The sequence below is a fragment of the Protopterus annectens genome, chromosome 13.part0, assembly GCF_019279795.1.
Source record: "Protopterus annectens isolate FY-2018-M chromosome 13.part0, PAN1.0, whole genome shotgun sequence".
Taxonomy (NCBI): Eukaryota; Metazoa; Chordata; order Ceratodontiformes; family Protopteridae; genus Protopterus; species Protopterus annectens.
This window is the reverse complement of record NC_056747.1, coordinates 1327020788-1327043163: the sequence shown is the minus strand read 5'-3', so window position 1 is coordinate 1327043163 and position 22376 is coordinate 1327020788. Positions and strand designations below refer to the sequence as shown.

General features: G+C 35.9%; 1 protein-coding gene across 1 annotated transcript in view; it reads right to left on the bottom strand.

Moving 5' to 3' along the window:
* Window positions 1–22376, bottom strand: part of LOC122788060 (low-density lipoprotein receptor-related protein 2-like) — a 1238079-nt gene that overhangs the window by 76931 nt on the left and 1138772 nt on the right. Inside the window, exon 76 of the mRNA XM_044054982.1 lies at window positions 16148–16241. Coding sequence (XP_043910917.1) covers window positions 16148–16241 — 94 coding nt within the window. The remainder of the gene's footprint in view (window positions 1–16147; window positions 16242–22376) is intronic.

Genomic DNA, 22376 nt, shown 5'->3' with positions numbered 1-22376 from the left:
ACTATGGTGCCTTCAAATCAAAATCAGATCAAGGGAATTTTGGTGTTCTAGCTCAAAAACCTGAGAGTAAACAGATGCATTATACTTCAGTAATAAAAAAGATATATTTTGTTTAGCATTGCTAAGATGTTTGCTAAAATAAGTAGGCTTATGGTACACAAATCCATGTTAGCCTTTGGCTGGGTCTCTACTTGGCCCATTGTGCCAGTTTTTCAAACCAGTCTACAGTCCCTACAATTGCTGGGTCAAACCCCATACTCATCCCCAAGGCCACATTTCCTCTCTGCCCTATGTGTCAACCCTCCTTCTCCAAATGGCAATGGTATATTTCCAATTTTCCTCTACCAATATGTCCATCAGCACTAGTAAACAATCTTGTTTACTGCTGGACTAACTCTAAAGGATGGTTCTAGAATATGTGACCCAGGCCATGTATCTACTACTAATATTCTGCATGCTTTCATCTTTTGCCATGAACCCACCAAGCACAGTAGCATTAGCTCCTTTTAACAATCAATCCAAAAATAACAAGAATTATGAGTTTGAAGTTTGGACCCAGGATATTATCCTGAATTAATAAGTATGTCTAAAACTTCAATTTAGACAAGCTCAACAGCTATAAAACTTCTATCATCTGAATAGTCTACCATAAGAAGTGATAAATCTGGAAAATATAATGATAGAGGAATGATTCTACAGGAGAATTACTGCACAATCTTGAGAGCATCTTAAATTACCCATTTGGTTCTGACAGGCCAATTGCTGAAGCTGCAGTAGAAAGACAAATTAAACTACACATTATATGTATTAAATATTCTCTGGCCCCCTTAATACAGATAATCCATAATACAGATCATCCAACAGGCCTGAGTTTGATTCCCTTGTTGACCATATGCGTACTGTGCACAATCAGTAAGTCATTTAATCTCACTGTGTTCCTAACTCACAACTAAAGTTAAGTCCTTGTGTGCAGTTATATTTACTTGTTTAATAAACAAAGTAAAAAAAAAACTTATGTCCTACTACCAGTTGTACCCATAAAATTATGCAACCTTATTTCTTCAACTCAGCCATGGTGTCACATGGTGTCACAAGAACCACCCACCTCCCACTAAGTTAAATGATGATACTGTTGGATCCAACAGAGGAAAGATGAAAGGCTGACTGGATGATGTAAACACTTCATCAACCAATGAGACCATACAGTTGCCCACTTGATTTCACTGCTGCAAGTCAACCTTGTAAAGTACCACATTCTGAAGTATTTCTGCCCATTAAAATCCACTTACTCATCCAATGACTTCATATTAACCCCAATGACAGTCATCTCTGGATCTCACCTTCTTTGCAAGTAAAACCTTGGCTGCCGTAAACTTTGCCAGGTTGACTGGCCCTTTATTCTGATAAATGCAGACCTTAATTTAACACAATCTTAAGTTCTCAGAAAGTCTAGAAAACTAGAGGATAAGTGCTTTCTTTTACTCATTACGTTTGTCACAGGTGCAGCCTTGGTTAACCAAGAAGATAAAGGCTCTACTAAACCTCTGTGACTCGAAAAGAAAAAAAGAAAAGATGTCAGTGGACACCTAAATATGATTCCTTTATCTGATTAATATAGCTCCACAAAAAGCAACATAAATGTATAAGGTACCTAAAAACCATCTTTCAAACCCCATCTATTTCTGGAATGAGATAAACAGGTTGGTTGGCAAGAGAAAACAATGAAATTCTTACATAATTTCTAATAGCAATATGGGTGATGCTATCTAACAACTAAATAGCTGGCATCCTAGCTGAAAAAATTAGCATCAATGATCACACACATGCTGGAGCACTTCCCTCTTTTACGTACTCCCTTTACCTTTTCTTCTTTATTTAAACAGATCTCACAAAAATTATCACAGAGGTGTCTGGTAATTAGCACAGTGTAATACAGAATTAGATTCCCTCAAACTCTGTTTCCTTACTGTGTGATGCTGGGCAAGTCACTTTAACCAGAAAGTGCTTGAGGTCAGTTGGGATTGGGCTAGGTTCCTCAACTGTTTCCCAGACTACATGCCTAGTAACTATCTATTAACCTGTAATGCATCTTGCATCTTGTTCCTCAGGCAGTGACAAGACTACATTCCAGATCCATCAAAGTTTGTGCCCTTGTAGTCTAAGACCCCTCACTTGTATGGATAACTGCTCACTATACCAAACCAATATCCTCACTAATTGGGAAAGAAGCACATTTTTCATTCTATTTCCAAAACTCTGGAACCTGTCCCTTCTTTCCCATTACATAACTATATCATCTACCAATGTGTACAATGGTGTTTCAGAGGGCTACTTCCTACTAGCTGTCTAAATATCAATATAATTATAGTGTTTGAAAAAGAAGAAAAGCTGTTTTTTGTGAGGGACTCATTACCATGACTGCAGTTTGATTATTTAGTAACAGTGCACTTAGAAGAATGGATGATCCAATGGTGGTTGGAGCCATTTTGCTAGAGCAAAGTGAAGCAGCCTTTGGTCTTATAAATCACTCCTTATAGCAGTCTATTTGGGCAGCAGTTCTTTTGGATAATGTCTATATATGATTTAACAGCTACCTAAACAACTTCTGATTGGCCATCAAGGGAGCTACCAAATGATATACCCCAAAACACTTTATTCTGGGACTGCTCATGGCTATGTATTAGAATCCTTGTTAACCCCCCACCTTGATCTACCTACTGTATCATACTTTGTGATAATGATAAATGGTCTGTCAACAGTCCACCTTGGACTATCTGATAAAGAAAATATTCTGAAAAGATATGGCATATATGGAGATTTGCTTCTAATATGGATGCTTTAAGATTAATCTGATAATGACAAACATTGGTGTTAAAATTTTACATACATTCATCTCCATCACAGTTGGAGTGTTTCAAGTTTTGATAGCCTGCCCTGGAAATTGTGCTACACTTTAAATACTTGGATTAATTTTTGGATTTAATCCTACCGATCATCTAACATATCTCTGTGGTAAAAGTAAAAATTAATGCATACCAGTAATTCTCAGAAAAATGGCTAACCACCTTACCCTTGAAAAGTCAGCACTCATTGGTAAATGTGTTTTATTTCCCAGTGTTTGGAAATGGCCTTTCTCTTCTGAGTTATCATTTTCTTAAATTCAAGTTTAAGTTTATTTTTAGTACTTTTTCCTAAGCACTTTACAAACCAAAAAATTCAAACAATTTTATAAAGTCAGTAGAAACCAGTTAAACAAACATAATTAAATGCAGTACATTTGTTGAGGAAAATTGTCACCTAGTAATACATGGTGCATTTAAAACTATTATATCAATCAATCATAAAAATACTTGTTATTTACAACAGTCAAGCTATCTAATAAATCCACAAAGTCCAAAAAGCTTATAAAAAACTTAGTATTCAAATGAAGTCCAAAGACTATACAGTCAGTAAAAAATACTACAAAAAGACCTGGACCACAGCAGTATGATAACACAGTAATATTCTTCTCATCCAACCAGTCACTTTAGCCATGACCTCAAAATTAAAAATCTTGGAGAAATAGCAACATTCTTCTTCTCCATAAAGCATGCTGGACGAAGGTGTTCTTCCACTGAAAACAAACTTCCATTTACTGCAGTACAGGGGTCTATATTATATCCTCGAACGCTTAAAAAAGCGAACGTTGATTGATCGAACTTATTTTCGCGAAACTGCAAAATATCGAAGCAGCAGAAACTCAAATTTTTTCCTAGGGAAAGAATTTGGTTGTCCGTTTCTGTTGCTTTGGTATTTTCATTGCTATGGTGGAAAGTTACCGGTCGGATTCAGGTAAGTGCGCGATTGTGTGGATGTGAGTGTTAGGGTGATTTAGGTGAGTTAGGGTTAGGGCTCGGGTTAGGTGTGTGTGCGATTGAGTGGACATGAGGGTTAGGGCAGATTTAAGTGAGTTAGGGTTAGGGAGCGGGTGAGGTGAGTGTGCGATAATGATGGACCTTAGGGTTAGGGTTAAGGTAAGTGGGTAGTTAGTGGTGTGTGCATAGTTTAGTGTAGGGTTAGGTATCAGATTTTAGGTGTATGTGTGTGGATTTCTGTTTGTTTGGTGTGCTTGTGTTGTGTGTATGTGTTTTGGATCAGAGATTTTTTTCCCTGGGATCTGACAGTTCGAGATTGTAAGCTTTCACTTAAATTAGGTCAATCAATCAGCGTTCACTTTTTTAAGCGTTCGATGATATAATATAGACCCACAGTACAGTATCAGTAGGGCAACACAGCAAAGTTCTCTTCTCCTATTTCAGACAATTACTCCAGCCAAAAGAAAAAAAACTAGAAAACAATGACCATCTATGAACATTCCAGGATTCTGACCATCTGAACATGTGAAATATAGCCCGTGATATAGTCCTTGTCTAACAGCAGACAAAAGGAATAAAATTAAAAAAAAAAATTGCAAACTACAGCCATGGTGTGACTGTCTGAAGAACTTATGGATAACTCCCTCACAAGTGTAAAATCATAAATCAGAAATGTGCAGCAGGCTCAGTGGCCTGGCAGCTACCCACTGACATTGCTGGGAGTGGAATTACATCATACAAAAGTTACTAAACATTATTCTGCCTACCAGTCATTATTCAACAACAGTTTCAGTGGACTTTTGTTATAATTGTTATCATTTTATTGCTAAACTAGTGTGGACTTTGTGTTTATGACATGAGAAAAAGAATTCATCTACTCAGAATAATTTTCAGAAGGCTGTGGGTTTTATTCCAACATTAGGTAGATCAATTACTGACGCTGTAGTACACCATAACAGGGTGGTGTATTCCTGAGTTTGTCATCCTTCAGAGGAGATGTTAAACTGGGGCTCCATCTTCCTGAGTTGTTAGTAGCTCAGGGTGATGTAAAAGATCCCACGGCACCTACTGAAAAGCATAGGAGTCCTTAATTTATATACAAAAATAACTTTTATTTGTAAAATATTTACATATTTATAAATATTTGTACATGTACAAATATATAAATATATTAATATACATATCTGTTTATACACATTCATAATTTTCTTTTACAATCATACTAGATTTTCATCCCTATTAGACCCCCCATTTTTCAATAACCAACATCTGATTTTACTTAATATTGTTGCTCAAATCCATTTACCATTACACATAATTTCATGTATTCTTTCATTCCGCATAACCCATATAACATAAAATAACTTTTTATCTATTCTTTTGACATATTCTTTACTTATGTGCTTATAATATCCATATTTAATCATATCCATGTTTATTTTATCCACTTATTTTATATCTTTAAAAATATCTTCTTTGCATAATTTTCCCCATAACTTTTTAAATCTTTTACATCTTAAAAACACATGCTACATAGTTTCTTCTTCTTGACAATGTAAACATATCCTTTCAGTTTTCTTTTTATATGGCATATTTACTTTTACTGGCAATTTATCCATTACCAGTCTCCACAAAAAAAACAAAACAAAATAAAACAAACAAAAAAAACATCTTGACATTCTACTTTCTGATTACAGTATTTGGTTCTTATTCTTATAGCTTTATTTTTTATCTGTTAGATTTGCCATGGTTTTACATAGTAATGTTTTATCTTTACATTCTTGAATCATGCTTTTCTATTTTCTTCTATATCATCAATTTTTATTTTCCAAAATATATATATACATATATATATATATATATATATATATATATATATATACATATATATATATATATATTTTTTTCTTCTTGGTAACATTTTATTTCTTCATTTACACACTCATTTTCTTTTCTACTCTTTTTATAATACCCCTAAATTTATCATACTTATATAATTTTAGTATTAATCTCGTATCTTTATCATTTATCCATTTTAACACTTCAGTCAAATTTAATGAAGAAGCATATATCATTGGATTAATTATCCCTAAACCTCCTTCTTTATTTACTTACAAACCTTCTTTTTTTCTGGGTTTACTCTAAAAGCCTATATAAATGAAAAAAAAAAAATCACAATAATTATTTTTCAAATACTGTTGGCAGCATAAATACATTTGCTAAGTATGCTATTTCCCATCAATACTGGGGTGGTGGTGCTGCGGCAGCGTTATCGCCTCACAGTAAGACGCTGTCCTGTTTGATTCTAAGCAAGAGCATCTTCTGTGTAGAGACATGCGTGAATGGGCGTACCTTCGTTGAAGGTTGTGCATCAGGGCCGGCAACTCAGCATGTAAAAATCTACTGCCAATCATTAGCGGACCGGAGTTCTGCTGTTGTGACCCCTAACCGGGAAAAGCCAAAAGACACAACAACTGACTTTATCAAATAAGCCCTTTTTCTGAATATAATTTATATGTTCTCCAGAAAAAGTTTTATTCTTCTGTTGTTTTCCCATTGAGTTGTACTTACATCTTTATTCCCAGATTTTATACCTAACACAGAAATTTCATTCATTGTAAAATATAAATCCCAATCTTTACTACATCACCCAAACCTTTAATTTTCTCTTTATTTAAAGCTATCCTTATCATCTCTATGCACTAATTTGTGCAAATTATTATTTCTTTTATTCAAATTTTGTTTTTCACGATTATTATAATGTCATTTGCATATGTTAACAGTACTGGAATTTTTAACTCTTTAGGTGTGATATACCTGGTAACTTCAATTTGTAATTTATTTAACATACTATCACATTCACAACTAATGCAGCGAGTATACAGCTCATTCGACATCCCTGTCTTATAACACTCTTCATATGTACCTATTGGCTTAACCTGCCATTTACAAGTGTTTTTACATTATTATTACTATATGCTGACATACATAAATTCCTAACCTTCTCACTTACATTCTTTCATTATTATTACCCATAAGATTTCATGTCCAATTGTGTTACATGCCTTATTAAGGTCTCCTATCATGATTTTTGCTTCTTCTTTTCTGTTCATAATATCCTCCACAATTTTTCTACCATTAATAATTTTTGATGACCCTTTCCCTTTGTACTATATATGCCATTTTCCATAATATTCTAATTTTAGTTTAAATCTCATTTGTATTATTTTTTTCCATTTTAATTGCCTTCTATCTTCCTTCTTCCATATGAATTTAAGTATTCCATTACACAATTCTTTATACATAAAACCTTCATTTAACCATTTATCCAAATTCTTAAAAAATATATTTTTGCAAATCCCTTAATTTTTTTATATATTTCATACCCTAGTCCATCTGGGCCTGCAGCTGAATATATATTTACTTGCCCTGATGCTTTATCTAGTTCATTTAAATAAATATCGGTTTCCAGCTCTTTATTCTCTGTTTTCTGTTAACATTTTTACTTTTCATGCTTTTTCACTACCTCCTTTTTTTTATTAAACATTTTTTGTACATATTGTACTCACTATTTATAATCTTTTCTTAAGTTCTTGCTATTTCTCCTTTAATATTTTTTATTTCTCTCATTACGGTTTACCTTTACATGTGCGTATTGCACAAGGGCGAACAGCAATTTTCCGAAAGGTAGTATGCAAAGTTTGCAAATGCCGAACGGAAAAATGTTTGAATGTGCAATGAGCAAATGCACAGTGAGATTCGCTCATTGCACATTCGACATACTGGGGCAGGTTGCACTATAGTGGGGATCAGAAAATGGTTCCTTTCCCTACTGTAGTGCGATCTCATAGTTAGAATAATAAAATAGGGGGGATATGGGAGGCGCAGGGGGGCTTGCCCCCCTGAATTACACTTTATCTAATTTTTTTTCGATATTAATGTTCCAAAATCAGCGAATCGGCTTTTCGATTTGCTGATTTTTGAACATTTACAACTGTCGCTGTTGTAAGTTTCGTGGTTACGATTCGCTCATAAGAGCAATCACACCACTGTGTTTTGCTATTATGAAGGTAAACCCTCATTACAATATCACCTTCCTTTATTAATCGGCTTAAGCAATTTGATACTTTTTCCTTGTAAAAATATTTTACTTATATAACAATTCTTGTGTTTTTTTCTTGATTTCTTTCATGTAATTATTTTCTTTGTCAAAGTACTTTCTATCATTATGGTCTAAATCTTCCAATCTATTGCTATATGTTCTTTTATATTTTTCTTTCCCTACTTTTCTCACATCATATTGCCACTATAAAAATATTTTTCATATTTTTCCTTAAATATTATCCACCATTCAGACCATTTTTTATAAAATGTTCTTATAGAAGTATGATGTTTCCTTAACTGTATTACTAATCTCTTTCCTTCTTCATTCCATGCTTTGTCATTTATCCTTTATCTTCCTTTTTATTCCTTTGCCTATTTTATATATTCCTTGTTTTCCTTTATATCTAGCCATATTGAAAGATGATCAGGAAATACTGGTTTGACTGCCTCCCCTTCTGAAATAATCTATTTTAGTTCTATACATACCTCTTTTGTAAGTCCGTGAATTTTTGTCCCAAAGTTTTAACTTACCACATCTTATACCTTCTAACATTTTCTTATATGATTTTCTTTATTTTTATGTTTGCATCTTAAATCACAATTAAAATCTCATGTTATTATAATATTCATGTTTATCATTACATAGTCTTAAATGTGATGATATAAACTTTCCCTTTCTTTACAATTAGTATAAGCATGCAATGTCATAATTCAATGTACTTGTTCTTTCCACTTTAAATCTACTTTGGTTAATCTTCTAATTTTTGCTAATGTTACACCTGATATCTTTACTGTATTTCTACAGAATATAGCTATTCCAGAACATTTCTCATTTCCCAAATTCCGGACTATCTTTCCTTACCATAGTTTCTCTGTTTGTAATCTTTCTTCATTTGTTAAAAAGCTTGTCTTCTAATATAATTACATCTACATCAAATGTATTATAACATTCCAAAATTCCTACTCTTCCCATTATATTCTTAATACTATTCACATTTACGGAAAGCACTCTAAAATATTAATTTTCCTTTTCCCTTAGATTCATAAGTTCATAGCCAAGTACTAGGCTAGCTTTCTTAATTGGCCATTTTAAGCCAAACCAATTTTCTTCCCAAAGGTGAGAATCAAACACTGTACTTTGTGTCTGTGAGTCAAACACCTTAACTATTATACCAAGCCTCAGTTTTTATGTTCTTTTTCATCCATTTCCTTTCTTTTTTCTTTTGTACTTATCCCTTTAAATTTCCTTGTTCTTTTACCCTTTTACCAATAGAATTCTTTTCTTTCACTATGTCCCAATTTATATCAGATCACTTATTAAAGAACCTTCTTCTATGTCCTCTTTATTATTTTTCTCATCTAATTTTTCTTCTATTTCTACTGCCTCTAAAATGTCTTCTCTTTGTCCACTTTCTTCTCTTTATTTATTTATTTATTTATTTATTTCAGTTTGATTACCGGGGAAGTCCACTGGGCTAATGGGCCCGTTTTCAGTGGAGGCCCGGGGAGAAAAGCTCCAAAACAAACAAACAAATCAATACATTTATATATACAGATTACAAAATAATTTCAAAGTACATGCTAATCCAAGTTCAAATTCTGAATTACAATGATAATTCCAGTAAACAATTAAGTCAAAGAAAAGAAAAATAGTAAATAAGAAGGCTGCTGGATTTCCTGGTAGGGGAGCGTACTGAACACCTAGTTGGCTTTTAAGTATCTATAGCAACACAGGGGTTTAGTAGCAGAAGTACATACTTTCTTAACACCTTCTAGAGAAAGGCTAAGTTTCTAGTCCCAATACAAGGGTTGAAGTCTTGGAGTTTAGTATGCTGTAGTTTGGGTGTAGGCTATCCAGCCAGGAATTAGACGCAGGGGGTATTGCAGGGTGGAAAAACTTGATTATGGTGCCGATGCTGCTCCAATCTAGCACCAGGATATACAGCTGCCAAGGAGAGATTGCTAATTATTCATTCTTTTTCATTTTTGCAATCCATCCAACAATGTTCAGTTTTGTTACATTTGTAACATTTCAATTTACATTTTTTGTATCATGTCCCATTTTCCCTCAAATATAACATTTTCTTTTGTTAAAGTTATGTATCAAATGACTTTATTTTCCCCAAAAAAACCCATGGTTGTCCCCAGTATTTTACAGCACCCCTATACCCCTCTACATTTATCATGCTTGGTAGATGTATATTTTTTCTTTCTATTTTTAACACAATATTACAGTCCCAGTCACCAGTCCATAATCCACTTTTGTAATAAACTTTTGCAATGTCCAGTACTTCTTTGCATAAAGCTTTCAAATGTCCTTTCAAAGTGTCCATTTCTACCTCTGTTCGAAACTGTACATGAATTTTCTTTTTTTGGTCCCTGTTAAATGCCTGTATCACATAAAAAGTCCATGTGATACAGTCTTTCTTTTTTCATATTCTCCAAGAAAGTTTTCCTTTGAAAAAACAGTCTCAAGTATAATGAACCTAAATGTCTCTTTGTTAATAAGAATAAATGCTCTTACCTCATGTGTTTTTACACCCAAAGAAGCTATTAAATTATCTTATATTCATGTCTGTCCTTTTCTTTGTATTTACTTTGAATCCTTACCACATACTTCTGTTTTTTCATTTTTCTTCTGCCATCTTTCCTGCTACTCCACTTTTTCCTTCTTTTACTTTCTTTGCATATGTTTTCTTTTTCCATCCCACTAAACTTCTGCAGGATTGTCTCTGCATCCTTCTCCTATATCTTCTCAATAATGCCCCCCAGGAAACATCTCCTTCATTTTCTGTCTCACTCTGCATCACAATTTTTTTCGCATGTAATCATACATCCATCATTTGCTGACTCGTCTCCATCAAACAGGTTTCTTTGAAACATTGCTTCATAATCCTGCACACATTCTCTGGTCTCAGTATTTGATTTATCCTTGATTTGTTTCATGACTTTATCATCTCCTTCTCTCTCCATCTTTTTAATCCAGGCCATCTCTGCACCTGGAATGAAAACAGGAAGTGGTCCTCCAAAATGGATCTCACTCACAACAATTATGAGTATGGGAAATTCCCTGATGCCCTGGCCATATTTACACTAAAAGTATAAATAACACCCCCATGAAAAGAGCCTACAAGCTTAGTGGGATTAACCTAGTGAAAGAATAAATAACATAAATTTACTTGAAGCACTTTCATTCACTGGTTGTTATTTAAGGTATAACCGAAAAAGGTCTTCTAACTCCTTGGCCCAAGGACATGGCACTCTCTCAATGAGACTTTAAAAGGAGAAGGAAACTCCATATCTCTAGACAACAGTTGCTACAAATTCCTAAAGGAGCAATCCTCATGTAAGCATTTTGTCACCACTGATACTATAACTTCTCCCCTTTATCTGATATGTTACAATTGTTTAGCTACTTAACAGCTATGATTCTTGGCCACAATCTTCCACAGTTAGGACTGTGATTTATAAGTAGTTACTAAGCATGCAGTCCAGGAGACCAGTAAGGAACCTAGCCAGATTTTTCGGTACTTACGTATTATCGCAACCACATTTCTAACGTGGTGTAATTGATAATGTCATTGTGGAACCAATGTATGGGACAGTAAAAAGGGTTGTGTAAACTTCAAATAACTTGGGTATTACATGGGTTCTGAAAGGGGAACAGGCAAAATGGGTAAATTCCTCTTCCTGGGCACTGTCCATTGCCAATGACATTTACTGAAAAGTAAAAATAAACTGGCCGCTGCTACACATACTGCGTATGTATTTCAGTACATACTGACTTCCATCCTGAGATCATCCGGCTGCCTTGGTAGACAGTCACAAATTTTATGAGGACCATACCAAAAAATATGTGCAAAAAAGCTGGAAATTGTGCACAGATCTGGATGGTTGACAGGTATGTATAGCTGGAATGGCAGTCAGACACAAGTGTGAAGTCATTCATTCACACTGAAGCAATCGCTCGCACTCGGAAGAAAAGCAGCAGTTATGTGCAACGGGCCAGTTCATATCTTACTCCGGGGAAATGATCGGTGCATGTCACATTGCACAAACTGAAAACGGACTTTACCAGTTTTAACTTGTGCATTCACCTTTCACCCGTAACTGAAGGTAAGGTCTGCCTGCTAAGTAACGATGACACGCATTCGTGTCAACATGGGGGTGCATGACATCTGGAGGAAACCTAAAATAACGGGAGGACAGGAGGTTAAAATCTCTGAATATTTTCAAAATGTCTACAGTTTGCAATTGACACAATTATTTCAAATGCTTTTCTCACCATCTGAACACCACATGAGTAGTTGGTGCTTACGTATTATTGGTTAGAAAAGTGGTTGTGATAATACGTAAGTACCGATTTTTCATTTTCTTCAAAGGACTCTCTTTTTATTAATATTTATAATCTGTAATGGTAAATTAATAGCTTTAGCCTGTACACTTCTCTGATATGTATTAAACATGTTTGCTGATAACATTAAGGGGAGCTTGACCCTACTTATCTGTTTCTTTTTTTTTTCTAACCTTTATACCAGTCATTTATGATTTTGTCATGCATTCTTCAACCCCCTGTATTCTGTTATCTTTTCTGAAGGTTGTTTGGCCAGCTGCCACTCTTTCTGTGAAAAAATACCTCCTTTGTTAAGTGGACCATATTACATTTAAATTGTGATACCTTATTCTGCATCATTTTCTCTTTCTTTTTGGCATTTTCTTTTTAAATGATGGCACCCTTTTGAGATCTAAGGAATTGGCTGAATAATTAAAAGTTTTTATTGAAATCCCCATGAATTTCTGTCTTTGTATTATGCCTTTCAAACCCATCTAGTTTATCCTGATGTACCTTCTAGGCAAGCTATGCAGTGTTTTCTTGGCCTTTGTTTAGGTGCTTCTACTGTGTTCCTCCAGAACTAGTTGCAACAACCCAGCTGGAGTCCTCCTTACTGTCTACACAGAGGAAGATCATTTTGGAGCTTCTCCCCACACCTGCCAGCCATCTGGCTGATGGCTGTAACTCTTCCTGGTAATTCCCTGCTGGGAAAATGATGATAACAGTACAGTCATCATAAAACCAGAAAGCAGTAGATTTTCATTTGGTCGCCCTAATATCCAAATAGAGGGTACCATGTAAGTGCTCAGGGGAGTGGAATGCAATGAGTGCAGCACAGGGACATCACCCCCTTTGGAAATAATATTGCCTGTCAAACAAGATCAACCTCTCCACCTAAGGAAAGAGTTCCTGTTAAGCTTCAAGTGTATACAAGAGATTCAGTAATGGGAGGTGGCCCCACAAAATAAGCAACATCTCCCATGAGAAGGGTGACCAAGTAATGCTTCTTCATACCACTTCTTCTCCAATTTAGTCCTCCAGTATTTAGGCAGGTACTCAAACTGATGTTAGCTGCAGCATACCCTGGATCTCTACCTCTTTGCCACAAAGACAGCCCTAAAAATAGGAGTATTAATCTTTTGTATCCTGCAGAGAGCTCTTATAGTGTGTTTAGTACTTAGACTTTCTTAATTCTCTATCAAATATATTTTCAGACAGAAGGGCTTTCCTAATTTGTTCTGTGATTTCACTGAAAATACCACCACTTCCTGACCTAATAGTTAGATAACAGTGTCACAGGAATTCAAAACATATTTACTCTGCTTTGTTAGTTTACTGACTATCCACTCTTAGATTAATCATCCCTGCAGAATCACCACTGCAATGCATATCCCAGCCTACAATGCTTGACAAATCTATGAAGCAGCCTAGGTCTCGTTGCTGTAGTCATTTGTTGAAATATTTCATTTTATTACTGAAGGTTAATCATGCTAATCAACTATTTCTCTGTTTCTATTTCTTTCTTTCTTTCTTTACTTACTGTATGCTTTTTATCCCTACTGTCTGCCAGCCATCAACCCTCCCATAGCTTCATAAGTTCATAGGTACATTTTTAGGCTATCTATCTGTAGCCCATTACAAGCCTGGCCAATAATTAGAGGTCATAAAAAGAACCTTGTACATTCTATATGTGAGGTAAAGACCTTAATCAATATGCCAACCCTCCTCCCATGATTAATGAGCCCATTTGTTCCCATAAGATGCAAAGTGACTGCAGGAGAATCCAGGCTGTCATCACAGTTTTTCTCATTAATGGTATATATACCTAATTCCCTTGCAGTTGAACTGCACACATAATTACATGAGCACCTACTATTTCTTGCCCTCCATGAGGTTTGTATCAGGTTGCTACCTCATCCAATGGTCTGACTTTGACTTCATAAAAGTTAGCTATTAAGTCATCCTTCTTCAGACCACTACATGGAAGTCCTTTTGATCTGCACTCTATAACCAGTTGTGCTACTGAGATCTGAGAATATTATTCAAAGCTCATCTTGCCTATGTTCAAACTACTCAGACTAAAAAATAATTGTTGTGCAATGTGTACTATAGTTTAACTTGTGGCTGCATGGATACACATATTTTTTGGTTGAAAAAAAAAAGAGAATCTGTAGGCTATAAACATCCAGCTTACAATGTATGTACACCCCTAAAATCCAAACAACACAATGGTGTACAATGATTATGGCATTTAAAGTCATGCCTCTAGCAGCAGACACTTCTCAGGGACAGGTGTTATGGGCCTGCTCTGCAAACATCAATTACGCATGCAAGGGGATGACTCATCTTAACAGTTTACAGTAAATGTATACTACTGTCTTGAGTTATGGCCAGACCAGTCACAGCCAAATAAATGTTGTAGCTATAAGGCAAGGTTGTAATCATTGGCTGTCCAGAACATCACTTACCTTTTAGTGCAATTCTTAGTAATAATAATGGAGACGTAATCAAACTAATTTATATAGGTAAATAGCTAGATAGGCTAGCTACTGAAAGCTCTGCAGTTACAGCATCCATTTCCTGTGTTCATTGTACATCCTGCCATCAACTAGATCAGTCTAGCACTGATATTTTGCTTACTCTACCATCATCCAGTGAGCCTACCAATATGTTAATTACAGTGACTTATAGCCTGTTAAAGTGTAGATAAAAAGAACAGAAAAAAAAAACAATATTGGAAACTGCTAGAACTTCAGTTTAGAGTTTTCATCTTTATTATTATGACTATATCATAAATGAAATAAAGGCAACTTGTGCTGCATTAAATAGAAACATGCTAAAAGTCATGTGACTTAAAACAGCTAAAAAAATGTACCATATACTTAACAATACACTAGAAAACAAGTGAAACACATATATTCCTTTATAAAACATCTAATATAAAATGAGAAATGTGGTATGTAGTTAAAAGTATTATTTAATGCCATGTGTTTTAGAACACATTTAATCTCCAAGTAGCCATTTAGGCCACCTAGTCTGTCAGCATTCAATGTATTTACCAATTAAGCTCTACAATTTCAAGATCATTTTCCAAATCCCCAGTAAAATGCCCATACTTACCATATCAAGTCCAAAAAAAGCAACTTCCTGAAATTATTATTATGTTGATCAAAAGCACATTATTATGTTTTGTTCTTAATATTATAAATGTAATTCCCCAATTCTATTTCAGTTTTTTTTTTGCTTTCCTTGTATAGAGATCATCATAAGTGCAGATTGTGATACAGTAAACCATTAAATTACTCTCACAGGAAAATCTTCCAATGCAAGCAAAAACAGTGTGCATGTATGTTAAAGTAAAACTGTTGTATTATTTGGACAGCAGCACCAGTTACGTGTACCAGAGCAGTATGGATCTGTCTGGCTGACTGTAGTAGACACTGTATTCTGGCTAATTCTGACTTCCAAAAACTATTTAGGTTACTACCCTTCTTTCCAATACATTTTGACAAAGTACACACTTCTCTACAAGATCAGGATTCTTCAAAAGTACTTTCTAATTATTCTTCATAATGTGGTATGTATCACCACTGTTATCAATGTATATTACAAAGAAAGCCTACTATAATCTATGGCATCCTGAGAAGTGCTAACATTAACACAAAACTTAAAATACTGTTACACCATTTATGTGTCAGAATAACTTATAAACTGTCACCCTTGCATTGATGACCGAGTGAAAATTTTCAGTTACAAAATTCTCCTTATTACCCCTTTCAAGGAGAAACAATGATGCGTTATCGTAAGGTTTCATTTCAAAGTGGTAAAGAATGTCCTGAATACACAATATACTTACACCGTTTGTAGTTATGTTACAGACGGCAGCTTCACCATTGCCAGTGTAGCTAATGTTATTAATGCTCTCCTCATCTGGCTTAGATTTCCGGAAACTGCAAATAAAATTATAATTTATATGGTTTATTAATATTCCAAAATGTATAGCTGTCTAAAGATGACTAGTTTTCCATCACATTATTTTATAACTACATTTTTTTGCTTATAGCCTCTTTCTTAAATAATAGCACAAACTGAACTAGTTAGGTGAACCAATTTATCTCTGTGTTCAGAGATTCTAATTTATGTAATACTAGTATGCATTTGTATGGCAGCGCTCTTACCTTTCCTTTCTTACATGTTCTTGCAAGTTTGATTGTGAGATGCCTTATAAATAACAACTACATCAGCATGCTATGTCAATATTTTGAACAGCAGAATGCTCAGGTTTTCAAATCCCCAGTGCAAGTTCACTTTGAAACAACAAGGTTTTTCTTTTTCATCTTTTACTTCTGATAACCTTCATCACAATGATGGCAACATCAATCATTTTATAAATATCTTGAGATTAAAATTCATTGAACACCAAATAATTAACTCATATTCGTGGTGGCTAGCGTACTCCTCTAATGAACATAAATTGCTACTGGGGTGTGTTAAATTTTGCCCTAGGTATAAACATTCACGTTACCTTTTGAAGTAAGCTGCAATATTTTAAATACCTTTATTGAATTAGCACTTAAGACACAGGCAAACCTATATTTATAGAAAAGAAAACAATGTAAACACATTCAAAGTTACAAACATTATAGATCCTATATATTCTTTTATATAATTATCAATCTATAATTACATAAACACATCAATTCCTACTTTCCCTTAAACTTCATTCTTCCTCCAAAACATTATTCTGCATGTATTTTTCCCACAATTTCCATTTTGTCTATGTAATTTGCTGCTATCCTTTTCTAAAGATCCCATTTCCAGTTCTTTTATCCTTGTTACAATATTCACTACTCCAAATACAGTTGGTTTAGAGTTTCATTTACATTTTCCAGTAATTGCTTTTTGGCAGCCACCAGAATTAAACTTAACAAGTCCTTACTATATCTAAGCAATTTAGATCCTCTATCCCAGCTCAAAATAAAAATGATTTCCTTAGTTTCACCCATTTGTTCACCCAATATCTCTGACAGAATACTCTGTATGGAATTTGAAAGTCTGACAACTAATTATAACCCTAATAGACATGGTTTTAGTTACCTCTTTCTTCCCCATTACACTTCCAAAATTTGCCATCTACTTGAGGAAAAATTATTTGAACTCTGCTTTTGGTATAAAAGTACCTATTCAAACACATCCAAGCAAAAATCCTAAACCTTCTAGACTTCATCGCATATTTGGGAGCCATACCTATGTCTTCCCATTGTTTCCTTGTTAATTAATTATCTAATCTTGCTTCCCAATCTTTACTAACTTCCTCTGATTTGATTCCTACAGTTATCGTTTCTTGCTTCCCAATCTTTACTAACTTCCTCTGATTTGATTCCTACAGTTATCGTTTCTTGCTTCCCAATCTTTACTAACTTCCTCTGATTTGATTCCTACAGTTATCGTTTCTTGCTTCCCAATCTTTACTAACTTCCTCTGATTTGATTCCTACAGTTATCATTTCTTGCTTCCCAATCTTTACTAACTTCCTCTGATTTGATTCCTACAGTTATCGTTTCTTGCTTCCCAATCTTTACTAACTTCCTCTGATTTGATTCCTACAGTTATCGTTTCTTGCTTCCCAATCTTTACTAACTTCCTCTGATTTGATTCCTACAGTTATCGTTTCTTGCTTCCCAATCTTTACTAACTTCCTCTGATTTGATTCCTATAGTTATCATTCAATATTTTATATGCCCTACTAATTATCCCTTTTTTAACAGCAGCTTCTTATGGCTGTTCTTCTCTTTAAGGATCTGCATCCAAAACCCCACTTTCTCCTTATTTCTTGCACCCCCCCCCGCTTCATCATTTTCCCTTTCCAATTTGAATTATAGCTTTCTACTTGTGTTATGTATATTAGCCTTAACGGTGTACCTGTAAATTATCCCTTTAAATCAAGTAATCCTAAACCATCTTGTTCTATTTGAAGGATCATCTTATCTCACTTGACCCTTGGCCTCTTTCCCCTCTCAGATAAAATCCTTCAACTGTTTCTTAATTACTGCCTATGATTTCTTCTCTGGTTAATAAAAATATGCCTGACTTGTATATAAAACTAAAAGGACTAAATGCATTTTCATTGCTTGTATCTTGCTATCCACATCCATAAACAACAGCTTCCAGTTTCTGTTTTTTATTATCTTTTGTTTAGTCTCTTCCAACATATCCTTAGCTGCCATAACAGAATCCTTTACACTGATTCACAGGTTCATATGAGATAACGAGGCAAACAGTTTAAGAACCCTTGGAAGACTAGCCAACATATGCCAATTTTACCCAATATATGGCCCCCTAGGGATGACAAGATGGCATGAGTTTGTACCTATAACTTGAGTATCTTACAAATTACCTGTGTCCATTAAGGGACATAATCACTACCCCTGGTGTGAATTTGTGATTCCCCATCCACTGATCCAAAGTGCACGTGGAAGGGCCAGGGAAGGGCTCTGCTATTCCAAAGAAGGGGTAATCTCTGAGAAACATATATGTCTCTCCATCATGTTTTGTTTGAGTCGCTGTCTAAGTTTGGATCCTTAGATTGGGTGAAGCTTATGCTGTTTAACTTGCAGATGTGTATCAGCTGCATCAGGGCTGGATTTGTGAGTGTCTTGTGGGTCAGAAATAGGGCACCCCTTAATAGTCTGTAAGAGACAGGGTAAAGGGATAGGGATTTTAATCTATCCCCATAGGACATGTTGTTTACACCCTGTATTTTCTTTGTCAGGAATCTCTGAGGTCATTCCAGCTGCTATAAGTGCCTAGTCAAGTACATGCCAAATGGCACATTGTACTCAATGTTTGGGCTAATGATGTCTGAGTACAGCAGGAATACAATTTCCTTGTTTCTGGATGCCATATGTGTGAACATGAAAGTACCTTCTCAGCCCAGTGAATACATAGCTGTCAAAGTTCAGGCTACTATCTATCGGTGTACCTAGATCTCTCACCTCTGAGTATAGTTTTAGGGGTATATTATTGATGTTGTAATGTGGAGGGGTACTTGATTTCCCAAAGGGTATGATAATGCATTTTTTCGCATTTAGTTTTAGGCCATGGTCCTGGCACCAGTCATTTGTCTGATCTAGTCTCTCCTGAAGGATAGCTACATCATTGGGGGTTGAATGATTGCTCCTCTTCAGACAAATATATTCTGACAGCGGTGGTCCCGGCACTGAGCCCTGTGGCACACTACTACTAGTATCTGGCCTCTTGCTGGATCTGGAGTCACCCACTTGAAACATGTGTCCTGTCTGCGATCCAACTGACTATCCATTTGGTGACATAGGGATTTATGCCCACTTTTGTGAGTTTATTTATAATACCTGAATGAGAAATTGTCAAATGCCTTGGCCAGGTTGAGGTAGGTGGTATGTACTGTTTTACACTCATCCAAGGCCTTTCTCAGAGAAACTCATCAGATTCCATTGGCATGACCTGCCCTTGACATAGCCAAATTGGATCGGTGCAGAGTTTGGAGGTTTCCTATGTCAGTGTTTATCAAGTCCTTGATTATTCTTTCCATGACCCCATGACCTTACATATACGACTTGTCAAACTTATGAATCTGTCATTTTCTGTGTCAGTAGATGGTTCCCCTTTATGCAGAGGAATGACTGTTGCTGTCCTCCACTTTATCGGGATAAAGCCAGTCCAGACACTATGATTAAATAGAGATGTTAATGGGCCCGATTAGTCCTAATTTGAGCTGTTTAAGCTGTAACCTGGCATATCATCAGGTCCCACTGAAGTGCAGTGGCAAATTGTTCTTTGTTGAAAAGTGGCAGTGGAGTGGCGGAGGCTATTTCTTGGGGTAGTACTGGGGTGAATGGGAGGTGAAATTTGAGCTGAATTTGTCTGTCAGTGGATTTGCTATATCCTCTGGCTGACTATAGGTGATGCTATCTACCACTAATTCCGCACATTGTTGGGTGTTGCCCTTAAGACTGCAGACACAACTGAAAAAATGCCTTATGGTTATCCTTAGTTTTGAAGGCTATTTTTACCTCAAAGTCTGCTTTCAGAGACTTGACTAGTTCCCTGATTCACTAGTTTAAACTGAGGGAGTTTTTGCTCTGTTGTGCACATTTCCTCTTACTTCTCAAAAGGATTGTCTTTCTTTCTTTCCTTCTTTTGTTGTACAACCTATTAACATCAGGGGTGCACCAGGATGGCTTGTTCTTGTGGTTTGAACTGGGTCTATTTCAGTCTGGTACTGCCATTTCTATGCAGTTGTTTATAAGGTCGCACAGGGTGGCTTTTGTATATACCTTTGCATAGGTTTCTGTGTTTTCTGGATTTGGGGGAGCTTGAAAACTAGCTATGCCATCCCTTAATAGGGGGTAATTTACCTTAAATAAGTCCTTAAAGTTTTTGGGGTTAGGTGGGGGGACTAGTTTTACCTTTGTTTCAAGAGAGTTCACTTTGTGATCTGATCATACCAGTGAGAACATCACGGCGCTCTCTCATATTTATGAGTATCAGATCTAAGATATTTACTCCCATAGTTGGAGTGCAGACTAGTTGCTCCAGGGCATTTGAATTTACAAAGTCAAGAAATCTTTGGGCCTGCATGTTAGTGGTCATGTATGCCTCCCAATTAATGGAGGGGTAGTTAAAATCACCCATAGTATTGGACTGGATTGTGAGTGATTCTAGTAACTTCGGGTATGATGTATGGGTTTCCTGGTTCATGGTGGGGGACCTGTAGCTAGAAAGAATATGGTAATGGATTTTTCCCATGGTTAGTTGGACATGGAGTAGCTCAAGCATGTCATATTGTTTGACCAGCCTTGAGGTGTGCTTATCCTTTATATAGATAGATATACCTCTGCCCTTTGCACCTTCATGTTCAGTTGGTGGTTGGAACGTATTTAAGGCATTATAGCCATGCACTGCCAGAGTACTTTCTATGGCTTTGAACCATGTTTCAGTAACTGCACGGATGTCAGCATTCTCCAGGATGAGGGGAACTTCCAGGGAGTGCAGTTTCTTGTTGAGATTCCTACAATTAAGCAGAAACTCGTTTAGCTTGTCCTGAGTAGCTTTTGTTATGCTGGAAGCTTTATTTGGCAATGTCTAAAAAAGGCACTAAAGGGGGTGAATAATGTTTTGGCCAATATCCAATAGTCTAAAGGTGACAGGTAAAGACCATCCATGGTAAAGCAGTGTGACCAATCAGTCACATCCTCCCAGGATGACAGGCATTGGACCCCTTTGGAATGATACCAGTTGCTAAGCCAATTGCTAAAGTCGATCATTTTTTGCTGTTATTGTAACATCATTCTTGGAGACAGTAGAATGCTGCTCATTGCTAGCTTCATACCTGCCTGTGACATATATTCTGATAGCTCAGTCATATCTCTCTTCATATCATCCAAGATAGATACATCTCAGGTCATTCACACCCACATGGACTATGACTGAGTCATACTGGTACTTAGGGGTAAGTGACCTGAGTGCTTGTGTGTTCTGGTGAATGCTGGTCTCTGACAGGCAACTAACTGTAACCTTCTCCTTATCCACCCAGGTAAGAGGGACATCAGTATATCTCACAATGGAGCTTTCTATGACCAGAATATTGGGTTGTGGAGTGTTTTGTCTTATGGGCCTGGTATTAGAGATGCAATGAGATGTGACTTTATGTGTTGTGATGGGAATTTGTCTTGTGTGTGCATATGCAAAGTTTCTGAGTACTCCACCTGAGAGGCCTTTGAGGTTTGGGTAAGTTACATATGAACACCTTTGCATACGCGGGTCTGTGTGTGGTCCTTTGTGAGTGCGGTCAGTGGTGAGTGATGTGTGTGAGTCACTGACAAACTGTTTGTTGCTTTTTGTGTCTGTATGTGAGAGTCTAGCCTCCAGTGTCAATGTGTAACTACATCTCTCATATACTGCATTTGTCTGTTTGAGAATTAAGTGGTTGTACATAAGACATTGCCTCCAGATGCCCATGTCCAGCAAGCAGGATGCAGAGAAAACAGAGAAGTGCCCATCCATGGTTGCAGGTCCTAATGTTTATTTATTATTTATTTATTTAT